Source organism: Seriola aureovittata, chromosome 18, assembly GCF_021018895.1.
Source record: "Seriola aureovittata isolate HTS-2021-v1 ecotype China chromosome 18, ASM2101889v1, whole genome shotgun sequence".
Classification (NCBI taxonomy): Eukaryota; Metazoa; Chordata; class Actinopteri; order Carangiformes; family Carangidae; genus Seriola; species Seriola aureovittata.
Genome location: NC_079381.1, coordinates 2208590 through 2234087, shown reverse-complemented (window position 1 = coordinate 2234087; position 25498 = coordinate 2208590). Strand labels below are relative to the sequence as shown.

Here is a 25498-nt window from a genome sequence, read left to right as displayed (position 1 = left end):
GGATCACATTATACTTAATAATTAAATGACTCATTCTGCCATTGTTGGATCCTGATAATTGAGACAGTTGAGGCCCTGTAATGAGTCACAATACTAACCGACAGAAACACCTTACAATTACACAAATCATATACTTACAGCTGTTACCAACAACCAACAACATGAAGTTGTTCTATGAAGTAATTAAAAACTTGAACTGCAGCTCCTCCAGTTCCTCACCTCGGGGCATTTCTGTGCAGTCTTCCTCGGGTGAGGAATTCAGCAACTTTTCATTTCCGTTAGTGGCTGTTTGGAGTGAAAGGGGTTAAATTAAATCACGTGTGTAGTGTAGTTGAGCTGGGAGCTCGTAAAAGTGTCGCTGGAAGAGGACCGGGTATAGGATCCCCCTGCAGTCATTCATTCCTCCACACAGCCTCCTCCTCCTCCTCCGTCCGCAGCTCTTCCTCTGTCCGCTCTGCCAACTCTGAGTCTGGGAGTCCGGGACGAGATGATGCGGACTGTCGTGTTTTGCGGCAGCATCTTGCCTTTGCACCTTTTCCTCTGCGTCCAGTGCCTGCCGGTACACGACCGGAGGACCGTCAGCAAATCCAAGCAGCTACAGGTGAGTCCCTGTACCCGAACCCAAACGCAAAGGTTAGAGGAAACTTCGTGCACGCGGATGGAGCTTGGGGCAATGCCAGAGATGATACAGTACTGAGAGCTAAGGGACAACAGAAGATGAAGATGCTCTGTGTGTTTGCATGTGGATGAAGTAATTCAGTGTGGTTTGCAGTCAGTAAATCCAACTAGAATCGGCTGCACTGTTTATGACCTGTTTTTCTTAAAACCTGAAGTAGTTAAATGATGTTGTGCTCTACGTTTTGTTGGACTTAAATGCACAATCACAAACTCAAACTTCTCAGATTCCTGCCAGACTGCATTCAAACAAAGGTCTGTCACTGTAAATGCTTTTGTTCTGCAACATAAGCTTAAGTTAACATGTTATTAAAGATACGTTTGTCCAAACCTTGTGATGGTCGACTTGACAACAGGTCAGGTTTGTTAACATGAAATATCTGACAGCTGAAATCCCCTTTAACCCTGGGAGACAGTGCTCCCTTAGCTGCAATTCTGTTGTGGATGAGTATGCTTGTACTGTACTTTCTTTATTAGGAAAGGAATTTGAATCAAAACAACCATTAAATCACAGTTAAAAAAAACAGTAAAGCATTATGCATGTTATGTCATTGTACTGTATGTGTTCAGACATATGTGTACATGTGTTTGAAACTTTGTGCAGCTTGATGGATGGCATGCCTACTTTCCGGTTTAGCTGTCAACAGCATGACTGAGAGTCAGATTGTGCAGGCAGAGGCAAGTCGTCTGGCAAGTGGTGGAGGTTAAAAACTTGAGCTTGTTTGCTGACTCAGGGGAAAAAGAGAAAACAGCAGATAGCTACTTAGAGAGCGAGACAGAGATAAGGCGAACAGACACTGAGTGACTGAATAACACCACACAGACTATTCTTTGTACATCCCTCTGTGTGTCTGCAGAAAACAACCAGCCCTGCCACTGCATCAATATCGAGTATTATTATTCATTATAAGATCCTTGATGCTTGATTTTAATAGACTTAAATTAGATTAGTTGTTGACAGATGCATCTTTTTAACAGGCACTCAGACCCTGTCAGCACGTGTATGGGGATTAAACCCTCACCTCATGTCTGACAGTGAATAATTTATGTTCACTTTGCTAGTTTGGTGTACCTGAATGTGTTTATCAGCATATTCTGTGAGTAGTGGATAGAAACTATTTACACTGTACACTTTGATTTTACTTGGGTTTTTCCATTTTCTGCCACTTCATTATTTTTATTACACTTAATTTCAGAGGAAAATATTGTACTTTTTACTCCATTACATTTATTTTAGTTATAGTTATGAGTTACATTTCACTTTAAGATTTTACATAAAAACCCATACACTGTTCACTTGATAATGGAGAAACTAATTTGTTTGAGTGAAACTGACTTGAATGCTAATAGAGTGGGAGTAACAATTTAAAGCTCCATATTTTCTCTTCTCCTGTGTTTTATTTGAAGTGTTGATCCATCAGAAGATATATTTGTGGTTTTAAGAACCAAAAACCATCTCAGTGTAGTTTTACATCTCCTCTCTCAGGCTTCTCTCTGGAGCTCTAGTAACAACAGGTCAGTGAGCCAATCAGAAGAGAGGAGGCTCTGAACCTCTCTTCTGATTGGCTGACTGTTTTCGAAAACAAATCCTGTCTGAACAGGTGGGCGGGGCTTGGGGCATAACTGAGAGTGGTGATTACTTTGTTGTGACATCACAAAGTTCCAGAATTTCTGACGGCTGGTTTTAAGGCTCAGTTTCTGAATACAAGCTGTGTGCATTTCTCTGTGGACTGAGGCTTTGATACTTTCACAGTATTAATATAGAACCTAGACCTGCTTTATAATCACACAACACATGGACTTTTACCTTTATACTATATGGGAGCTTTAATTTAAAGTAGCTTTTTGTAAATTTTGCTATTGCTACATAGCCTGTGTTTAACAGCTGTTTACTAACAAGTGATTCGTCGCTGTGTTCACGAGACAAAAGGTTATAATACGTGTTCTGAGCAGGGCAGACTGGAGACTACAGTGAGTTGCTATGAGAAAAGTGATGAGACAGTCCAACCGGGATGGGGCTAGCTGGTTAGCATGCTAACTTCAGTAGAAGAAAAGACGTGATAGAAATAGAAGCAAAACAAGAGTTAACATTGGTGTCTCTTTCTACCTCTGGAGACAGCTGTTGGTGAGTAAAGGAATGAAGTTTGATGCTGAACTCACAACGTTTCTTCCAGACTGGTAAGTAAACAGCTGTTAATGCTAACATTAGCTATGTAGCAAAACTTATCGCTCCTTTAAAAGCCTAATTATTTGTACTTAAAATCTGCAGTAAAATCAACTTGTTGCCCAACTATTCAACTACAGTCACTCTAGCATTTTGAGCTACAGTGACTGGATTTTATATTTTTATTCTATTCAATCTATTATTATTCTTTATCATTCAAGTGAAACATTTAAGTTGAGAAAACTCAAATGTGTCATGTTCATTAATAAACCCACATTGCAATACATTAATTCAAAAATTATTTAACATTGGAGTTGACATATACATACAAAACATTCAACGTGGCCTACCATTCCCATACTAAAAAATATTTGTGTACGTTGAATAAGGTGAAAGAGGTCAAAACTCCAGCAACACCTGCTTAATTATTACAATGACATGTTTCGGGTTTTGGCATTAATCAGGGTCATTTCTTCATGCACCTGGGAAGAAACCTCTACTTTGCTCCTATCAGACCCCAGAGAGCTAGTTCCAACTGAGAGGCAGACTGCTGGAAATGTGTCGTCAGGTTTAATTGGAACGATATCACCAGAGGAGAAAACCAGCTTTATTCACATAACATCACTCAATGGAAACACAGAACATTCACAACCGTGTTTTGTTGAATTTTCTGAAAAAGTTCCTTCTATTTTGGAAACCCAGATTTCACAGAGTGCCCTTTGCCAAAAAATCGAAAATTAAGATAATGTATATAAACTAAGAATATTAGAAGTAAAATCTACAATCCGTGAAATAAATGTTACTTTCATAAACCGCCATTAAAAACCACTAAAGGAACCTTTACGGAAGTGAAGGATAAGACCAGTTCTAAGGTTTAAACCTGGGATGAAGCGTGATGGTGGTTTAGTGAGAGATGTTTACAGTGGAGGATCAGCCTCTCATCTCCATTCCTAGTAATCCTCTTTATGTTGCAAACATTCCCTCCACTTGGCATAATCAGCCGGTTTGTGTGCAAAACATTGAGTGCCTAAAAACATCTGGGACTTTCTGTAGTTAAATATTTACCCTTGAGAGATTTCTTCTACCAAGTGCATCATATATCTGAGGTTAAGACTTCTCATAAGCCAGAGAATGTCTGCGAGAGCATATCTTATCACATCTGTAGAGTGGTGGTTTAGGGAGTCACATCAGATTCTGCCCACTTTTATTACTGCGAGTCGTGAGGTTAGTCATCCCCACTAATGTCAGATCAGCATCCTTGAAAACCGCTCATAACCTCCCTGTATGCTGGTGCAGACAACCTGATGTCATGACTGAACAGGGAATTTCCAGACATCTGCTCATTGAGTGTGATGGAGCTTTATGGGGGTTTGTGGAACAGATTTGTGTGTGTGTGTGTGTGTGTGTGTGTGTGTGTGTGTGTATGTGTGTGTGTGTGTGGTGCAGTTTTTCACATGCATGTCCCTACCTGCATGCACACATTGTATTTACATGTTTGAGTGACATCAACAAAGACTCCACACTGTAACAGATGCCACCTATTAGATGAAACAACAATGCTCCCCTGTGTAGTCGGGCTAAGAGCTTAATTTTGGTCGATGCTCAGGCACGTCAGTTTGGGGCGAGATGCAGCAACCGCACTATCGTGTGGTGACATGTTGCTTCCATCTCCAGGATTCCCCTCGCATACACAGAGCTTTGTTTCGAGCTTTTTGTTTGTGCTTTCTAAATGAGAACTTGCTGCTTGCCCACGATCTTGCCTCACATCTGTCACTCAACTTAAACTGAGCTGCCTGTCATTCAGCTCAGCCTGTGGCTTCAGTTGTGTTGAAGTGGCCCGACCCAACACCAGCTCCATTGTTATGCACTCATGTGGTGCAGGCATTGTTCTTTCTAGCATGTTTATTTTAGCTTCAATGTGAAATTCACTTTTAGATTTGAAAGGATCAGATTCACCTGCAAAGAATGTTTCAGTTTCAGTTTTCAAGCAAAGATGACAGTAGCAGGTCTTACTGCCACGAGTTCCCTCCATCCTTTATTGTGTCAACTGCTCATACACATATGCAATTCTCAATTGTGCGCCTCTGGTTGTTCAGACCAGTCAACACAGTTCAACTAACAGCATCATGGACCAGCGTGGCTGAGGTTCATCACGCCACTGCATTTAATGAGTGTGATTAGTCAACAAGCAGCAGCTGTCCAATCAGCTCACCTGGCACTGATCTCCTGAGCCAGCTCCACACCTCTCTCTGTCATGCAGCTGGATGCAGACCATGCCCACCTCCACAGCCACGTTAACCTCTGCAGCTGAAGATTTGCTGCTTTTCTTTGCCAGACTTGAATATGAGCTAAACGCAAAAGCAATGTGAAAATGTCACATGGGCTCTTTGAAGTTATATTTCATAATTTTCTCACATTTTATAGACAAACTGATTAATCAATGATAATTATAAAGATGATTATAACGATAATAATTAAATAAATAAATATACAAATAACTTTAAAATGAGCATCAAATTATGGAAAAGAGAACTGGAAGTTTTTTGTTTAATTAACTCGTGCAGCCACTGAAACTTAGCATCTTAACATTTAAGTCAATGTAAACATCATATAGCTTCATTAAAGTTCTGCAAAGCAGATATGGAGGTATACAGTATGTGATGTAATAAAGGAAGAAAATATATGTTTTATAACAACCTAAAATCAATTTAAACTTTTGGTTAAAAAAAACTCTTAAAAGAATAAATATGTATTGAATTGTAAAGATTTCTATTAATTAAAGGTATTTAGTGTTATGCAATCATCCTCTCCACAACATTCTGGCAGGACAGAGAAACAGCTACAGATGCAGCAAACGTCTCATCTCACTGCTCTGCAGAACAGAGAGGTTCAGGAGATCCTTTGTTCCCACTGTAATCAGGCCATACAACACCTCAGCCAGAGGAAGTGAACTAATCTAATTATTATTGTTTATTTATTTATTATAATAATAATAATAATTATTATTATTATTATTGTTATTATTATTATTATTATTATCAACAAATAGCTAATTGACACACAAATTTCCCCTAGGGGATAAGTAAAGTACCTATCTATCTATCTATCTATCTCTCTATCTATCTATCTATCTATCTATCTATCTATCTATCTATCTATCTATCTATTTATCTATCTATCTATCTATCTATCTATCTATCTATCTATCTATCTATGGATCCTTCACTCCCCATACAGTACTGCAGCTCATAGGGTCTTATATTAGACCCTCACTTGCTCCTAAATGCTGACTTTTCAAACTTAAAGCTCAATCGTTAAAAGTGAGTTGTCAAATGTCAAAGCTTTTAAGTCCTAAGCCAAAGATGAGATAATAACCCTGATGACTTAATCAGGGTTATTTTTTGGAGCGTTGGAAAACTTCAGAGCCATAAAAGGCGTGATACAGATGTTTTCACAAGGCTGAGTAGGACCAATCATGACAGATAAACTGAACCTCATGAGTTAAATCAGTGGAAAGGCTCTTTAGATATATATATATATATAAAAATTTGAGTTTTGCTATTGCTACATAGCTAATATTAGCATTAACAGCTGTTTACTTACCAGTCTGGAAGAAATGTTGTGAGTTTAAACTTCATTCCTTTACTCACCAACAGCTGTCTCCAGAGGTGGAAACAAACACTAATGCTAACTCTGTTCTCAATCACGTCTTTTCTTCAACTGAAGTCTGCATGCTAACCAGCTAGCCCCGGCCTGGTTCATCACTTTCCCACAGCGAGTCACTGTAGCCTCCAGTCTGTCCTGAAGACATAGCTGCTCAGAGGACGTATTATAATCTCTCGTCTTGTAAACACAACTATGGCTGAAGCTCTCACCACCACCTGCTCCCGGCAAGAATCCATGTTCAGCGCCAGAGAAAACTTAAAAACAACCCCTTTAATATTGTGTTGCACTATGTTGCAACAGTTTTCAAAAACATACAGGTCTCAAATCAAAGTTTACATGGTTAGTCACAGATGCATTTGAATGCTCTTTGCTCTGTTGAAACATGACCTTCGCTGCCCATTTCAACCAGTACATGTGAGGAGAGGCTCTAGCTTCATTATCCTTGAATAAGTGTATAGAGAGTGTACATTATATATGAGGGACAGATGAATGTACTGTATCTATGCATGGACTTATGACTGCTTTGGGGACTGAACTTGAATTTGTTACCCATCTTTAAGCAGTAACCCACCTCTCATAAACAGCTGGATTTGGCCCAGATGCCACACCTGAGTTCACTTCAGAGACTTTGTTGCTTTAAGGCTGACCAGTGGGAGTTTTGATTGTCTTGTATTTGAACAAATGTCAGGCCATAATCCTTTCACATTAGAGCACTTTTGAAGCTTTGCTTGAGCACGAAAATATTCTCATTGATCTTCTTATTTGCTTTTCAGTCATGAAGGACCATTAATCAATAAATCAGACTCTTTATTTACACACTACAGAGGGTGGAGGAGACTCCGTCACATGATTGAGGTTAAGTCAAAATGATCCTGTTTGTTTCTCCATTAGTTTCACAGAACAAAGAGTGCAGGTGTTTTTCTGAGCTGACAGATTAGTGGTTGTGGTACTTTTCTGATCTAGATTCATACATCATGAGTTCATTCTGACAAGTGCTTTATTACAGTGGCTCAGAGCTCTGAAACTATAGGTGGTCTGATGGCAGATGAAAACACAGAATGAATCAAGGTAACAATATCCATGTTTTGTTACCATGTTTTTGTTGCTTCTTGTGTGACCATGGGAAGAATTAACCTTTTTAATAACTAATCAGTTTTATCTCAGCAATGTAAGAAGAAGACAAGACAAGACAAGAGAGCAGCAGCTACATGACAGTTCTCACCCCATCATTTCCACTGTCTGAATCCCAGTTACAGTAGTACACTGGTCCAGCTTGTTGTCGTCTTCTGGTTAAAACAGCCCACTCAGCAGATCTGATCCTGAACTGTACCAACAATCATAGTCTGATTGGACAGCTGAATCAGCAAAACAGAAACCAAACAAAGTCGAACAAGCAGCTGACTTCAGTGTGTAAGGAGCCACCCAGCACAGCACAGACACTCGTCAACTCATGTCATCATACTGATACTAATCTAATCCTGAAGACTGCAGTGCTGGAAGTGAACATGGAGGTAAATGGATTGTGCATGAATGACACCACTTTACCAGGAACTTACAACAACAGACAGGAGCATGCTAACACACAGCTAATTAGCATGAACAAGACTATGAAGAAACAGGAGCACTGTGAGCCAGATAATAAACTAAAAGTGGCAGTCATCCCTGGAGCTCTAACAGTAAATGATTTCCTTGAGGAAAGGGAGGAACAGGCAGAACCAAAGACTAAATAAAGATGGACGTAGCCTCCTTGATGTCACTCACAGGTTTCAGAAGTTCAGTGAGCTGCTCACCGTCGCCATCTTTGAAGTGTCTGACTCCACCTTAACACCTAGATAATCCAAAAGAGGAGGGGCATGTGAGACTTGTATGCTGGTTTGAAGCAATCATACAGAAACGCACCTGTCACTCAAAGTGACACGCTCTCAATTCTCCATAACTTTAAGCCTCAATAAAATGTAAACAGGTGAGTTATATAAACAGGTGTCATGAAGGAGGAAATTAGCTCTAGAGATCAAAACTGTTTTTGTACCAGGCTGTAAACATGTTTATTTCTGCTGTAAAGTTGGACATTTTATGATGTCTATGGGAATTGACTCACTGTTGGAGCCAGACTCTAGTGGGGAACTGCAGTTTTTGGCACTTCCATGTTAGTTTCATTTTTCAGCACCAGAGATTGCAGATGGGCAGAACCAAGTGCCCCGAGATTTTTGTTGAGATTGGCGGGCTTGCATCATCATTCTCCTCAGCTGTGGACAGCTGCGAAAGGGAAAGAGAGGAACAATCATCCTGAAAAACTGAACGTACAACTACTGCAGGTCCCTGGGTCTCTGTCTGATGACCTGGATAACCTCTCATCTCACAGAGAGGGGTAAATCAGAAAGTAGAAGGCTACAGGGAAAGCCAAATACACTGCTTTCCCATGGATACTTTCTCTGATATGACAGGAAGAATCCTGCATATTGTGGCTGCACATTCAACTGTGAAACACATCACACTGTACACAGGGACCAATGATGTTTTGAGGACGATGTTTAACTTCATTGAAGCCCCCAGAGTTGGTAAGAAAGGAGGAGGAGTAGCTGTTATGCTTTCAGACGTGTTTCAGTTTAGGCAGGTGTCATCTGGAGCAGAGTGCGAGTTATATAATGATAAGGGGGGTCAACTTTCTTTCTGGGGGAAAAGGAAACCAGTACAGTGCTTCAGTGAACTGAAGTTTTACAGTCCTTTACTCTCCTTTACAGAGTTTTTCCTCTGAAAAGTAGAGTGGAAGTATAAAGTGGCATAAAATGGAAATACTCAAGCAAAGTACAAGTACCTCAAAATTGTACTTAAGTACGGTAGTAATTAGTAATAGTAAGTAGTAATAAGAAGTAATTACTTAATAGTATCTTAAGGCTAAAGTTAGATACTAGCTAACATTACTTAGCTAAACTGTAACTTAAGGTTTAAGTTAGAAACTAGCATTCACGTTCATCTTGACACGATATAATTCAGGAACTCTGAAGGTATGAAAGTAAAGTGTATTGAACAAGCTAAATAGTTGTGTCTACCCGACACATGGGAGCAGAGACTTGAGGACAGAGCCATTGAGACAGGCAGATGAGATATCCAGCTAATGTCAAGGTTAAGAAATGGTATGGTATCCTGCTGCTGTTCTTACTACTGCACTGTGTTTGACTCCTGATTATAAACAGACCGTTAAAGTATTCTGCCAGTTTCTTCGATGACTAATCTATATTAGGAGATTTCAACATTCATGTTGACAACCCCAATGACGACAATGCTGAAGAACTTTATAACTTACTTGACACCTTTGGACTGACTCAAATGTCTCTGGGCTCATCCACAACCAGGGCCATACCTTTGATTTAAGGGTCTAAAGTCATCTTTCTACTGATGTTGCTCCGTCTGATCATCTTTGCATTTTCTTTGAAATGTCTCTTACTCCTGACACATAAGATCAGAATACGTTAAGAAAAACAAACAAACGATATATAAGCGAGAATGCTGGTCCACTGTTTATGGAGGCCCTTAACCTGTCACCAACTCCTACCTCAACTCTGTTGATGATCTCCTAATAATTATGCCTCTGCGCTGACGACAGCTCAAAACAGCTTGCAGTAGAAGAACTTTATTATTAGATTATCAGGGTTCAGCAACAACCATGGCTAGAGGCTTTATGTTTTCAGGTTGTCTGTTTGTCCCATTCTTGTGAATGCCGTGACAGAACTTCTTCAAGTTTGGCACAAACATTCACTCACACGCAGGGATGGATTAGATTTGGTGGTCCAAGGTCAGAGTTCAAGTTCACAGTTTTGACCTTGTGAACTCAATATCTCAGGAACTCCTCAAGGGAATCCTTTTAAATTTGGCACAAATTCACAAAACACCACCTCACAGGATATGTTTTTGGCCTTTTTGAATGTGGTATCTCATAGAGGGAATTTCTTCAGAATTGACACAGACATTCACTTGGACTCAATGAACTGATTAGATTTTGGTGGCCAGAGGTCAAAGGTCAAGGTCACTGTGACCTCAAAAAAGTTGTTTTTGGCCATAACTCATGAATTCAAACACTAATTATGACACAGTTTAACACAAATGTCTAATAGGATAAAATGATGAAGTGATAATATTTCATACCCAAAAGGTCAAAGGTCAACTTCACTGTGACATCATAATATTCTCCAAAAACACTTCTGGTCATTATTCAATGCTATAACTCAGGAAGGAGAGACTGTGACCATATTTCCTACAACTTGACTGGTTGTCAGAAGAAAACAACTACGAGGTGTTGATTCTAGTTTAATTCTAAAATAGTGAATGTTGTTGGTGTCATTGCACCTGTTAGAATGAAATTAACTTCTGGCAAGCAAAAAGCACCACAGAGAAATGCTGCATCTGTAAAAATTCAGAAAAAGAGGCAGGAAAGCTGAGTGTAAATGGTGAAAAACTAAGAGAGTCTCCACTCCTATAATATGGAATTACATTTTTTTTTCCTCTCAAATATCATCAACAAAAACATTAATGCACACATTTCATCTTTTTGGAGTTTAGAAGAAGCTTTATTATAAAAGAGAGTCTGGGAAGAATGTAACCTCGAGAAGGTCTGGTCTGTGGTAGAGATGAGGATGTAGAAGATGATATCATCAGCATATAAATTCACATTGTAATGCCCAGTTGGAAAATTTATATTTTTAAATCAGTATTATTGCTAATAAAGACTGTATGATGATCTCAATAACTGTGCCTGTATTTGCAGGGATGGCCCCACAGCCACAGTCACGTCGGCCTGAAGAAAAGGGGCCGACATGAGCAGGACACACTAAATGAAGAGTACCATGTGATGTCTGTACCGACATCCAAAAATGACACAGAGTTCTGGAAGCGCCCCCGCTGTGGGGTCCCAGACTTTCCCGCCTTAACGAAGGTTGACCTGTCGTACTACAACTTAAAGAAGAAGGGGAACCTGAGCAGACAGCAGCGCAGGAAACGGTTTGCTCTGTTTGGAGGACGCTGGGAAAAGACTGACCTCACTTACAAGTAAGAAGAAACACAAATATTCAGTCTGTGAGTGCATTGGTTTATGAAGTTATGTAGTTATTTACCACTGCTTTGGTCACTGCCTTTTAATCATGATTGCACATGCTGCACTACATGCACAGATTATATAATTAGACAAGTGGTCTGTGTGGAGGGAGGCTGACTTTAGTTTCTCTGGGTTTATTTAGTGAGTGGAATAATTCATGTTTCCAATATAAATACTCATTTTAAATTAAAATGATTACAGAGTACAAGATTATTTAGCTCCATGGAAATCTGTGCCATTAAAGGTCTAACTGTCTCTCCTTCTCCACTGCAGCTAATAGACAGCCCCTCTCTGTAATTTGTCTTGAGGGTTTCATGACCTCCAGAAAAACAAACCCAGTTTATGTGAGAGGAGTTCAAAGCAAAGCAGATGGCTTTAGTTTGGTATGGACATCTGAAACCAGAATGGGAGGGGGGTGGAGATGGCGAGCTAATGGTTACTCACAGTAGAATGTGTTTACATTTTAGCTATTCCACCACAGGCACGAGGACTTGTGGTGCAGACTGTTTGTAGTTTAATTTGTCAAAGCAGCGAAATGAGCAGAGTTGTAGCCGCCTCGTAAAACATGGAATCACCCTGGAATTAAAAGCTCCACAGCTTAGTTGTTATTATAGTTAGTTATTTATGTGTTTACCAGGACGGTCAGTGTGATGAAACATGAGCTGTGCATCAAGTCAGCACTGCAGTACTGTGTTTGGGTGCATGTGATGACAGGCTGAGAAAAGAGTCTCTGCTGGTCTAACTGAGTGTGTATAGTGTCTGTGTGAGAGAGGAGGCACTTTGTGAAACTGTCTTCCATTAACTGTAGTCACTCATGCAGGCGTTTCGCTTACAGGATTAGATTTACAGAAAAAACAAGCTCAACTATAATATGACTTTAGAAAAGATGACTTTGATCTTAAAAAATACTTAAATGACTCTTATATTGACAAAGACAAAGTGGTTGTTAATATTGCTAAACCAACAGAGAACTACCTCCTCACTCTCAGTGTTCAGAGTCATTCAGCTCATTTTGTTTCACATCCCCAAAACATTACTGTTTTGGTTCAGTGTTCTCAGCTCTGCTCTGCAGCAGCAGGCAGCTGTTTTCAATAATAAAAAAAACCCCTGATAAACCCACCGTAAACTGTGCCCTGCAACAAACAGCAGCAGCCAGTGGACAGAGTGGAGCATCAATGCAAATCTTTTTCCCCTTGAATGAGTAAGAGAAACTGACGTATACAGGCTCATATCCAAACTAGCAATCTAAAGCAACAACAGCAACAAAACAAGACCAAGAGTCTTGGTAGCAGCTGTGTGGAGCTGTACGTTGGCAGAGGTGATGAGTCGGCAAACAACACCACCAGAGCAAGACTGAAGGCATCAAGGAGGCAACGAAATCCACCTCCAGGTTTCAGTGCTTTGGCCTTAGCTGGGCTCCTCTGTGAACACAACCAGCAGGCAACAAGGCCTGTGGCTCCCGTGGATGAAATTGTAAACCAACATTAACACTGTGTGTTTTACAAGTTTACCTTAATGTCCTTCTTCAGCTGCTAATGTGGTTAAAAACATCACTGGTGTAGGTCTGTGCTTCAATCACAACACAAATGTAGAAGATTAGTGTGTGTTGTGTTAGTGGAGTTTATTGAGACAGTAAACACAGTGAGCGAGTTATTGAGCCCCAAACACTCCATCACCATTGTACATATACCATTGTAGCGTCATCTCTGTATCAAAGAGCAGAAATTCATAAACTACCAGGAGGATATTTGAACTAGTTTTGTGCGTTTTCCTCTCACAGCAGCACAAACAGCTCACCGTCTGTTTGGGGTGAGGGGAGTCCCTTCAAGCCGTCAGTGGCGCTCGCTGTAGGTAAAGAGGTTCATATTACGTCCTGCGTGTCGTGTCTGAGCTCGTCCACACAGCTGCACATTAAGAAAGAGTCCGTTCTCTAACCAGTCTGTTAGCACGATGTAATGAGATTAGCACTAAGGAAAGCGACTGCCATGAGCCATGTGTGATGTAGTGAGGGGTCACCGCTTACCAGGGCCTCAACATGGGGAGGGTCTTCATAAAGCCTGGAATTAAAACAATGCTTTTAGCTGTAACCTTTAAATATGACATTATTAGCATGATAAATAATCTGTTACTGTTGGTTGAATCCATAATTTGACTATTTCTTTTATTTAAAACAATATTAAAGCTCCTTAGAAATGCCCACCCTTCTGGTAGGTTATGATCAACACAGTCTCACTCCCAACTCAGTACATACAGACACGGGGTCATGGACCCCTCAGAGACTTTTTAACTTGCTAGATACTGTGAATGGCAGGTGTATAAGCACACCAGCCGTCACCCCGTCAGACCAGGGTTTCCATCCAGAGTCCCGTCTGTGGTTCAGGCAACAAAATGATTTGGAAAGTGATTTGGTTAAGGTTAGTGAAATATTATAGTTTTGTTTTGTTGGTTAAGGTTTGGGATAGATTGTAGTGAAAAGCTGAATCATTTACAGAAGCATTCAGTGGCGGTTTTATTTATTTATGATTAAACCAGCAGCACAATTAAGCGTGCTAATAAAGTTAGGGGTCATCTTCTGAAACCAGTGTACGTAAAGGAGGAAATGATGTCGAAGAGAAAGACTAAGTCCTGCTGAATCTAAAACTATGTGCATCATGTCTGTGTGGTCACATGGGACTGATCTATAACTCAAAGAAGGGAAGAGGGTTTATTGATTATTCTTTGGCTTCAACCAAACAACAACAACAACAACAGTGAAGTACACATAATAAGTCTGTGGAGGGACAGTTACTGTCCACAAACAGGTAGTGATGATTTCATTGGTCATACCTGTCATTCCATTTGTTGGAGAATTTTGACAAGGTCATTTCAGGAAGTGGACAGGATATGAGACCAAATCTTAGCGGCAGATATTGACAGTCGAAAGGTTGACATCACATCCTTGGCAGGAATTCACTTATAGGATACAAATATGTTTTTCATGAGTGCTCTCTAATACGGCATGTTATGTTTGTGGGTGTGTGTGTGTATGTGTGTGTGTGTGTGTGTGTGTGTGTGTGTCCAATAGGATTATGCGTTTCCCCTGGCAGATGAGTGAGGACAAAGTGCGGCGTGTCTTCCAGGAGGCGTTCGGTGTCTGGAGTGCAGTGACTCCACTGAGGTTCAGAGAGGTCACCACTGAGAAAGCTGACATCATTATTGACTTCGACAGGTAACAACCAGCAGACAGTCAGGTTGATTATAGGCACCATCAGACACTATGATACAGCAAACATCAGAGAATGAATTGAAGAGCCAATTTAGGAGAAAGACATGTTACATTTAAAGTGAAGAACAAGACCCCTTCATCATAGCCAATCAGAAACAAGGATTTACCAGAGCCTGCCCCAATGTCTCTTCTTTATTTAATTCTTATATTTTCATAAATTATTCTGCGAAAGCCTTAAAAGAATAAAGGAAGTATGTTTAAGCGTCTTTAAGGAATTAAAGGTCCATATAGTCTACATGTCTCTGTCCATGTGTTGTTTGATTATAGAGCAGGTCTGGCTTCTATATTAATACTGTGAAAGTATCAAAGCCTCAGTCCACAGAGAAATGCACACAGCCTGTATTCAGAAACTGAGCCTTAAAACCAGCCGTCAGGACTTCTGGAACTTTGTGATGTCACAACAAACCAGTCACTCCTCTCAGCCACGCACCAAACCCCACCCACCTGGGCCCACCATCTAACCTTGCAGGATTTGGTTTCTCTGAGTGTTTTACCTGAAATCTGATTTTTTTTTATCAGATGACTCTGTTGTTGCTAGAGCTCCAGAGAGAAGCCTGAGAGAGGAGATGTAAAACTATACTGAGATGGTTTTTGGTTCTTTGGATCAACACTTCAGATAAAACACAGGAGAGGAGAAAGTATGGAGCTTTAAATCAACAACCATCTAAAATAAAAACACTGCTGCACATCAGAGAAAGGGAATTGTAACCCACATTTCTCTATACTGAGTTTACTTTTTCAAAACTCTTTACCAACATGCAGCTCAGCACAACATCCAAATGCTCTAATGCACCAAAAGACTTGATCCACCTCCATGAGGAAAAGGGTTCGGAGAGGCTCAGTGAAAGTGGCAAGAAGGGAGTTCACAGAAAGGTTTAACTAAAGATAAGCATTTCATAATAACTAAGAGGTAAGACAAGTTATCAATGGGGTGTGGAAATCAGCAGTACATGGATGAGGGACATGTGTGATGTGGGGGTGTTGTGTGTGCAGAGGCAAAAAAGGAAATGGATATCAGAAGTTGAAAGGAGAGAGCAAGTGACGTATGTGCCAGCTTTTATAGTCTGGAAGGCCCAGGTGAGCTACATCAGCTGAGGCATGCTGAGGTTGGCCAGGACAAACCTCCAAGACAAGTGGGAGGAGCGTCACAGGTGGAAGGAAAAATAACACCACCTGTGAAACACTGGGGGAGAACGGCGAAACAAACTGAACAAACCGTCTCATACAATTACAGAAGCCTCTGGATTTAGCCTCACCTGTCCCTTCCTCACCTGGAACAAGTCATACAATGAGGTCATCAAGGAATGAAGCATTTTAATTTTTTATTTCTTTTTAGATGTAGCATAATGTAGCAAAGGCCAGTCTACTTTAGAGTAATTGTGTTATGCTAGGTTTTGAACAGTTTCAGGATGGTATGTTCGGTGGTGGTTGAGTTTTAGTGCGAAAACAGTTGAATTTCCAAAGATGTGGTCACTGAATGCATTTTATGTCAAAGCAATGAAACGTTCTCCAGAGTGTAGTCCACACTGACTTGTGTTGTGTTGACTGTGTAAACTCAGTGTTGAGAAATGCATGTAACCAGCTGTAGAAAGTGTAAATACAGGCCCACAGTTGGCAGAGTTTTCCATTCATCTTCTTTTGTCAGAGTGACCCGGGAAAAACTAAATCAGATGTGTCCCTGCCATGATCAAGAGCAGATCACAAACATGAATGAACGCAAAGCGGGACTTGTTTGGCAGGACTTGTTTGGCAGGATTTTAATAGCGTGCCTGCAGCTACATTTTTATCAGATCGGACTAGACATTTTGGCTTTTGGTTTACAACACTTCCATGTCATAACAACTGTCTTTCTTCATACCGTATCCTCCCACATTACACACTACTGTTTCATTACTACTCTGCCAAGCAGCTTTTTAGTTTGAGTCTTGACCTGTTCAGGTTACCTTCATAACTCGCTTTCATAACTGCTGTTATAATCTGTTGCAATCATTCATCCTGTCATGTCAAGAAAGCACGTCCTGTAAAGTGTAACAAAATGATAAAGATGCTCCATATTTTAAACTGATGGACTGAATGCTTAAGAGCACACAATATTTTTTTTTACCTCACCCCAAATACCAAATAATAAAAATTAATATGAATTAGATCAGATGTCTGTCTGTCCTGTTACTTGACGAGAGTGACATGGACAATACCGCTGGTACTGTATATTTGACCTATATACAGTTTTATTTTTTAAATACATTATCTTGTGTGACAAATCATCAGTGATGTTTCCCGGGGTCAATGGGTGTTTTGGGTCTTTCAACATCAGACACCCCCACCCAGATGACCCAGCATTCTTCCACTAGCTCAGTGTACTTTGTTGTCTTTCTCTTGTTGGCCTACTCAATGTGTTCCTCCAAGGGAACAGTGAGTTCTAAGAGAATGATCTTCTTGGAGACTTCTGAGATCAGAACCATGTCTGGCCTTGTAGAAGCATTTTCTGGGGACTTAAGTTACTTCCCCAGGATGACTTTCAGCTCCCAGTCATGTGGTGCTGCTAGTAGGTCGAAGGAAGTAGGAAGTGGTCCTTGCAGCTTATGTTAGCTTCTCCCCATCCCTGACAAAAGCAATTATCTTTTTCACTGGACAGAGGTGGTTGCAGGGGCTAATCCCACTCAAGATAGTGTCTGTTATGGCCTTCAAGACTGGGTGCTGCAGGGTCCCTCTCTTCAAGCACAGAGGAAAAGGGTCTGCAGCTTGCATCACTCGGGGGTTCCATGCACTGTGTGGGGACAACCACACACCAGTCCTGCCAGCTGATGTTGGTTTCTCCCCATCCCTGATCAAAGCAATGGTCTTTTTCACTTTTCATGCTTCTTGAAAATAAACTTTGAACTGGTGAGTTAGCTTAACCATTTCATAAAAAGAAAGAAGGTACTGTTGCATCATAGCCCTGGGATGACAGATGAGGCATTCTAAAATCTTTAAATTATGCAATTTAAAATAATTTTTTGTCTCTAATCCTGCCACCTGGATTTCCAACATGCTAAACATACAGAAATGTGTGATATCACTATTTCACTTGTGCACAATAAAAGGAGTACTTGTGTAGGTACTGGCACGGGGACTCCTTACCTTTCGATGGTCCTGGAGGAATCCTGGCCCATGCTTTTTTCCCCCGGACACATAGAGAGGGAGAAGTCCACTTTGACTATGATGAACAATGGACACTAGGCAACGATGTGGGTGAGTGAATTTGCTACTTTGAGGTAAAGGGAGGTCTTGTTTTATGATGAAGAAAATCTTTTTTAAAGGGTTATTCTTGTGACTGCAGTTCTGTGTGCTTCATTTGAGTTCCTCATTTGATTTCAGAACATTAATGAACTCAGCTACTAATTTTAATGTGCTTGTCCTTTATCCTTTGCTTTTCCATTCAGGCACTGATCTCCTGCAAGTGGCAGCTCATGAGTTCGGCCATGTCCTGGGCCTACAGCACTCTCTGGAGCCCGATGCTGTGATGTGTCCTTTCTACAGCGACTCCTACCCTCTGCAGCTGAGTGAGGACGACAAGAGGGGGATTCAGTATCTGTATGGCCCCCCTCAGCACACACTGCCCGAGATTTTGGAGACCAATGAGATTGACTCTGGGATGGTATGACAATGATATTGGGAAAGGACCTCAAAGCAACACTAGTTTTGTGTTTTGCAACTTCACATTTTAGTCCACAGACAAAAATATACCTGCTGTGTATGTTGTTGTGCCACAGCCAGACGCCTGCAGAACAAGCTTTGATGCAGTGTCCATGATCAGGGGGGAGCTGTTCTTCTTTAAGTCTCGATATGTTTGGCGCATCCGTGATGGGCAGTTACAAGCTGGTTATCCGGCCTTGGCTTCACGTCACTGGGGAGGCATTCCTGACCACATTGATGCTGCATATGAAGACAGGTCTGGCAACATCTGGTTCTTCCAAGGTTGGTCATGATACAGAAGCAAACCTGAAAATTGTACTTGCTGCTGAAAACTTGCAGTTGAATGCTATAAAATTTGAAGTAATAGTTAAAATGTAGTTAAAGTTGTAAAAGGAGTTACATTGTCAGTCAAAGTGTAGGTTAAAAACAAATGTGTCACCGATATGGCAAGAAAGCTTATGACTTAAACAACTGATCTGTAGTATAATACAGTGTGCACTGAGGTCAGTTGGAGTTCTCAGTCAACTGAGCTACCATGAATTAACTTAGCTAACTATTATAAGCTTATAAAATCTAGGCTACTAGAGACAGTTGTTATGCTTTTGTTTACTTATGTGTGAAATCAGGAAGTACTGGTCACTTTCTGAGGAAATACGGGAGTTAAAAACTGGATTTACTGTAAATGTCCCTTGGTGACGAACAGTTCAGGCCAAACCATTTTGAAAGAGCAACAGCCAATAGGATAGTAAGTCCAAAACTCAGTCAACCAATGATATAACTTCATCACTCAACTGTATCACTCAGTCAGTCAGTCATTCATGAACATTCATGTTTATAGGGCTGCCCCTCCTGTTGCGGTCCAGCCAATAACATCTGAATCATACCAAGGCCAAAATGTCTTAAGTTTATTAGTTATTAGTTTATAAGTTTAATTTATTAAGTTACTCTTTGAATTAATTTAAAGTTCTTTGGTTGCCTTGTTCTTTGGGCCAGATCAGATTGTGTCAGAGATTAAATGTAGAGACCTTAATTTAGAGTTTTATTCCATCTTTTTACTGTGACAGGTGACAGCTACTGGGTGTTTGATGCTGAGAGGAAGATAACAGGACCGGATTCGGTGCAGCGGCTCGGTCTTCCTGTAATGGATATCCAAGCAGCTTTAAAATGGGAAGAGAAGGTCTACCTCTTCAAGTCCACTTCTTACTGGAACTTCAATCCTAAGGAGAATCGAGTCGATGACGTCCATCCTCACAGCATGCATGAGTGGGGAGGACTGCCCAGTCGTATTGATGCAGCCTTTCAGGACATATATGGTGAGGAATTCAGAAAAAAGCTACAGTTTTCTCTACCTCTCTCCTAATGACTGGTAAAAGCCTGTTTTTCTTTTATCTGTAAATCCATGGTTGCCCTCTCTTGCCCTATGACAGGATACGCCAATTTCCTGAGTGGGCCACACTATTGGAAGATTGACCCTGTGGCGCTGAAGGTGGTGGAAGGCTACCCCCGCAGCGTTGGCAGGGATTTCTTTGGCTGTTCTGTCTAAACATGTTCATACACATATATCTGCAAACACTCATGGATTGATTTTTGACCTCAATTCCCCAAACAGAACATTCTGGCTATTTACATACTTAAGGCAGATGTATTTGACTCCAAATTGTTTTAGCAAACAATGGATTTGCAATGAATGGAGTGATGTAAATGATTTCGAGTCATACAATAGCTGCTTACTTTTGGAATGATTTGGTCAGTCTGAGATGAGAATGAGTTCCCAAACCAAACCCAAATACCTAAAGTAACTCCAAATACCAGAAACTCCATTGTAGATCTCAGAGGAACAGTACTGCTGCACTGGCCTCCGTGAGTTGAAAGGTTCAAGTCCATAGCAATGCTTAATAGTACAAAATTGCATCGATTGTGTTGTAGAAAGAATATTTAGCCACCAGAAATTGGAAACAGTGCTAGCAGGATTATTAGGCTAGGTTCAAGAACTTAATGTGTGTAGTAGACAAAAATGAGACAAATGAAGTAAAAACTCGTTTACTAGCAAAGTTGAGGCATGCATTTAAGCAGCTATATATACGTTTTACTATCCCTGCATGGCTAACATTAGCATTAGCAACTGTTTACTTACCAGTCCAGAAGAAACGTTGTGAGTCCAGCATCAAACTTAATTCCTTTACTGACCAACATCTGTCTCCAGAGGTGGAAACAAACACCAATGTTAACTCTTGTCTCTATCACATCTTTTCTTCTACTGAAGTTAGCATGCTAACCAGCTAGCTACAGCTGGTCTCCTCACTTTCCGATAGCAACTCACTGTAGCCTCCAGTCTGTCCTGAAGACGAAGCTATTGGCAACCACCACCACCTGCTGCCATCAAGAAACCGTGTTTGGCAGCAGAGAACACTTCCAAACTGCCTATTTAAGGTTTGAGTATGCTCAAAGGAAGTAGGCCGTACGATGTGTTTGACCAGGTCTGAATGCAAATAGAATTATATTTGTTCTTAATGACTGCACCCAAAACAGACGCACAAAGTCCTGGCTCCTTTCTCCTGCAGAAATACCAGCAGGAACCTGAGATTGTTGACATGTGTCTGCTTAGTGTCTGTTTACACCGCTGGGCAAGTTTTTTGAAAAATTACATATTACTCATTGAAAAAGTAATAACAATACTTTACTAATTACTCAACAGCAAAAGTAATTAGTTAACATAACTTGTTACATAGCAGAAATGTCATAGGTGTGTGTAAAACTCTCCAAAGCCTCCACACTCATTTGTTATATCTTCTGTATTTAACATGTGTAGAAATGAGACATTGACTGCTAGCTTAGCCTCAGTGACTGCACACCACTACTACAGAGGTCCGGCCTCACACACCTTCACCTCAGCAAAACGAGCTGATTCCTTCTCAGAAAGCAAAATGAAACTTCTTTGCCAACATATTTCTGGGTCCTCGGCCTAAGTTTGTACTTCCACATCTGGGCAGATTCTACTTTTATCCTCTGGTATTGACTGACAGCTTGAAGATTTTCTGTGTGTGTGCCAGAACTGGTCCAGATGTGGAAGTAGCATCTGACAATCATGCTGTATATGGGCCAGACTTGGGCCAAGGAACTGGGCCAGAAGAAAACAAGCATGTCGCCCAAGTATGGGCCGGATTTATTTTGCTGTTATTTTGCTGGGTATGCTCACTAGTGGCTAACGTTAGCCAGCAGAACCGACCGTATATAAATATAACAACTTTGGAGTTACTGGGAGTTGAATTTCTCTTTTCCTGGTAGAGGCTAACTGCTGCCCCACACAGGCCTGAGCAGTGAAGGAAAAACTCTGTTTGAGTAATGTTGAAAATTGAGGGAACAATTTGCCTGAAAGCTCTGTAGTGATTCGTTAAATAAAAACAAAAAAACAAAACAACAGAAAACAAAGAAGAAATGATGTAGTGGTGGGACAGGAGGTGTAGTGTTTACTGCAGTGGATGAAGATCTTTGTTGATCCCTCTTCTCTATGTCCCAAGATTATGTATACAAACAAAAACAAAGGGCTGGAATTGTTGGAAAATGTCGAAGCTTGTTTTCGCAAGCTTATGATGAGCGAGAAGCAGCGGAGGTGATGTTCACTTCCAGTGGGTTTTGTCTGTTAGAGGGATTAGCCATTAGTGAACTTCAAAATGCATCCTTTACTAATAAAATGATACGTTAAGTGTTACATTACCCCCCAACACTGCTGCAGAAACAAACATGCCTTCACCAATATGTTCACACCGTTCAGCTCTGAATGAATCTGCAAAATGCATAGATGAAAACTATCCACGTGGTTCAGCTGTCTCAGACCTGCAGGATGGAGGCACCTGCTCCACACTTGTCTGGTTCTAAGCCTCTGAACCAGACTAATAACTACACAATAATAACAATAGCCTATTAATAATAATAGTAACAGTAATACATTAACATTACCTGTTACCACTTTGATGTATTAACGTGCTGAAAAACAGGATCTGACAATTCTTTACTTTTAGCGTGAACTACAGCTCAGAGTTGGAGAATAACGTCAGAAATTTAGAATAAATCTAATTTTGATGAATTATCTGTGTTTAAAGCGAGAAATTTCATACATCCATGTGAAACGTACTAACAGGGCTACTTTGTTGAAATGTTGTAGGGGGGCGCTAGTGAGCCATGCCCCCCCCCCCCTTACAAAATGATATTACCAGATATCAGATATCAACTCCTGTGTGAACAGTGGTGCTTTTTAGCTACGCTAACATCGTAGCCCAGGGGACGTTCATGTTCCCCTCCGGATGAACTGGAAGAACTTTGTTGATCTCTGCAGTTACACCTCACCTCTGCTCGGCCTGACATATCTACAAACTTTGCCCTTTATTTTTTTATTATCTTATTCGTGTTTCCTCTGTTTCCTTTGAATTGAGTCATCAGGCTCTTCTGCTTACACACCCACTGGATAAAAAACTCCATGTAGGTCAGACCCTGGAGCACTCTGCGTATCCAGTCTCCCCCACACACCTCCTGTATCCACCTCGACCACAGACTTGAGTCGAGTCAGGAAATGGGTCCTTGGTGCAGCAGGGGGATTACTCACAAAAACCTTCAGTCTAATAGATATCATGAAGCCAGATAAACTGGTATCCGGCACTGGCCTGACATGGAAAAGGGTTGTGTTGATTTTGCTTTGTTGTGCTTTAGGTGATCACATGTGACAGAAGAATTATATTCATCAACAGTCAGTTATTGACAATCAACTTTTGGTCACGTTGGTTGAGTTGATATCTCTAAATTCACTGAATGAAGCCGTGATCTACATCTTTGAACGTTTAAGGTGCTATTTAAGGTTGTGTAGGCAAGGTAAACTAGTACCTCCTATAACACTAATCAAACAATTTGTTCTCATAATTATTCACAGAACTCCTTTGGTTCATTTTTATAGAGCCACTGATTGTTGTTGTAACTTCATTAGAAAACAAATGAGAAAAAACCATGTTGTAGTTGTCGGACAGTCTGATATGAATCATCTGTTTCCGTCAGAGTGTCACTCTGACTTACTGCATATTTTTATGAATATTACACTTTGTATTCAGCATGTTACTGTTGTGAATCAGTGCAGGACACTGAGGATTCAATGACTTTTTAAATACAGTGTGTCTGCAGCAGTAGCAGTGCAGTGTAGCTTTGACTCTGTCAGTGGTGAATCTGTCCTGACAGTGTTTAAGATCTGCTGTGATGTATCCTCAGCATACAGTGAGTGTACTGATTCGTTTGCCTTTATATTCAACTCTTTCAGTCAGAACATGTATCTCTGATGTGAAGTTTTTGTTTACAATAAAACCCCCCAAAAAAATCAACATTTCGACAGTTTTTTCCTGTTCCTGTTGTAAAGTGGTTCAGTTATCGGTTTTTATTCCTCTGCGCCGGCAACAGTCAGAGCTCCATCCGTCTCATTCTCGTGGACATGATCTCAGCGATGTAACTTCTTCATATTTGGCACAAACATTCACAGGATAAACTGATTTGATTTTGGTGAAAGGTCAAAGGTCAAGCATGTGGTGACCTCCCAAAACGCTGTTTTGGCCTTGTTTACATGATATCTCAGTAATGCCTTGAGAGTCTTTCTTTCTTCTAATGTCCACTTGGACTCTTGTGAATGCAATATATCAGGAACACCCAGAAGGAATGTCATCACTTCTGTCACTGTGACCTCACAAAACACGTTTTTGGCCATAACTGGAAGAAACAACCAGGAGGAGGAGATGATGTCAAACTGAGACGTGTTTGCTAAATGTTTTAATTCCTTTGTGTGTTGTGGTAAATGTTCCAGACATGTTGCGGTGTGTGTTTGGTGGTGTTTTGTTGCAGCAGGTGGTTGAGTGCACCTGTGTCCACTTGCTCATCAGGGTTGGGACGACAAAGACTCAGGTCCAATCCCAATGTCCACCTGCATGGACACAGTGCATAAGGGCTCTCTAGCAGACAGGTTGAGGTCTTTGCCTGAGGGAATTACCCACAGTTCATAGTGTTGTGACGCTATGAAACATTAAAAAAATGGTATACAAACATGAAATGGAAAAAAATAAGAAGAACAAACAAACATGGACGGCACGAACACAAACGTTAACATTTACATGTGAGTATAAACAAAGAGTTCAGTGACTCAGCGCCAGACCATCAGATCTGATGCTACATTATTATTCTGTTTACAAACAGGGAGCAAAGGGAGGGAGTCAGTCATCTCACATCAAAGGTCACTTACCCAAAATAGGACAAAATATGTTTTGGTGTCAAGGTAAGTGCTGTCCCGTTCCTCCTCATTGCATTTTGCAGCCGCTCGCACTCAATTACTTACCAGGTGACATCAATTCAGTCTGTGGGTGTTCAGGGCCTCAGGGGGGGACACTGGGACTGGGGCTGGGACTGGGACTGGGACTGGGGCTGGGACTGGGACTGGGACTGGGGCTGGGACTGGGACTGGGACTGGGACTGGGGCTGGGACTGGGGCTGGGGCTGGGACTGGGGCTGGGACTGGGACTGGGACTGGGGCTGGGACTGGACTGGGGCTGGGGCTGGGACTGGGACTGGGGCTGGGACTGGGGCTGGGACTGGGACTGGGACTGGGGCTGGGGCTGGGACTGGGACTGGGGCTGGGACTGGGACTGGGACTGGGGCTGGGACTGGGACTGGGACTGGGACTGGGGCTGGGACTGGGGCTGGGGCTGGGACTGGGACTGGGGCTGGGACTGGGGCTGGGGCTGGACTGGGGCTGGGACTGGGGCTGGGGCTGGGGCTGGGACTGGGACTGGGACTGGGACTGGGACTGGGGCTGGGGCTGGGGCTGGGGCTGGGACTGGGACTGGGACTGGGAGGGGATATGCACCTGGAGCCAGTGGGACATTCAGCAGCTCCAGGTTGTGTCAAGTTGCAGTGTGCACACCACACCAGCTTTTGGAGGGAG

General features: G+C 41.4%; 1 protein-coding gene across 1 annotated transcript; it reads left to right on the top strand.

Annotated features, from left to right (window-relative positions):
* Window positions 1–397: 397 nt before the first annotated feature.
* On the top strand, window positions 398–20323 carry LOC130186943 (stromelysin-3-like). Its single transcript, XM_056404312.1, has 8 exons — window positions 398–601; window positions 11268–11548; window positions 14659–14802; window positions 17957–18090; window positions 18282–18496; window positions 18612–18816; window positions 19599–19847; window positions 19962–20323. Exons 1-8 carry the CDS (start codon window positions 488–490, stop codon window positions 20075–20077), a joined length of 1458 nt encoding a protein of 485 aa, XP_056260287.1. The 5' UTR covers window positions 398–487; the 3' UTR covers window positions 20078–20323.
* The last annotated feature ends 5175 nt before the right edge of the window (window positions 20324–25498 follow it).

Coding starts and splice junctions, on each gene's coding strand:
- LOC130186943 (XM_056404312.1), top strand. CDS start 488: ATGATGCGGACTGTCGTGTTTTGCGGCAGCATCTTGCCTTTGCACCTT. Junction 602..11,267: donor GCAAATCCAAGCAGCTACAG/GTGAGTCCCTGT, acceptor CTGTATTTGCAG/GGATGGCCCCACAGCCACAG. Junction 18,817..19,598: donor CAACATCTGGTTCTTCCAAG/GTTGGTCATGAT, acceptor TTACTGTGACAG/GTGACAGCTACTGGGTGTTT.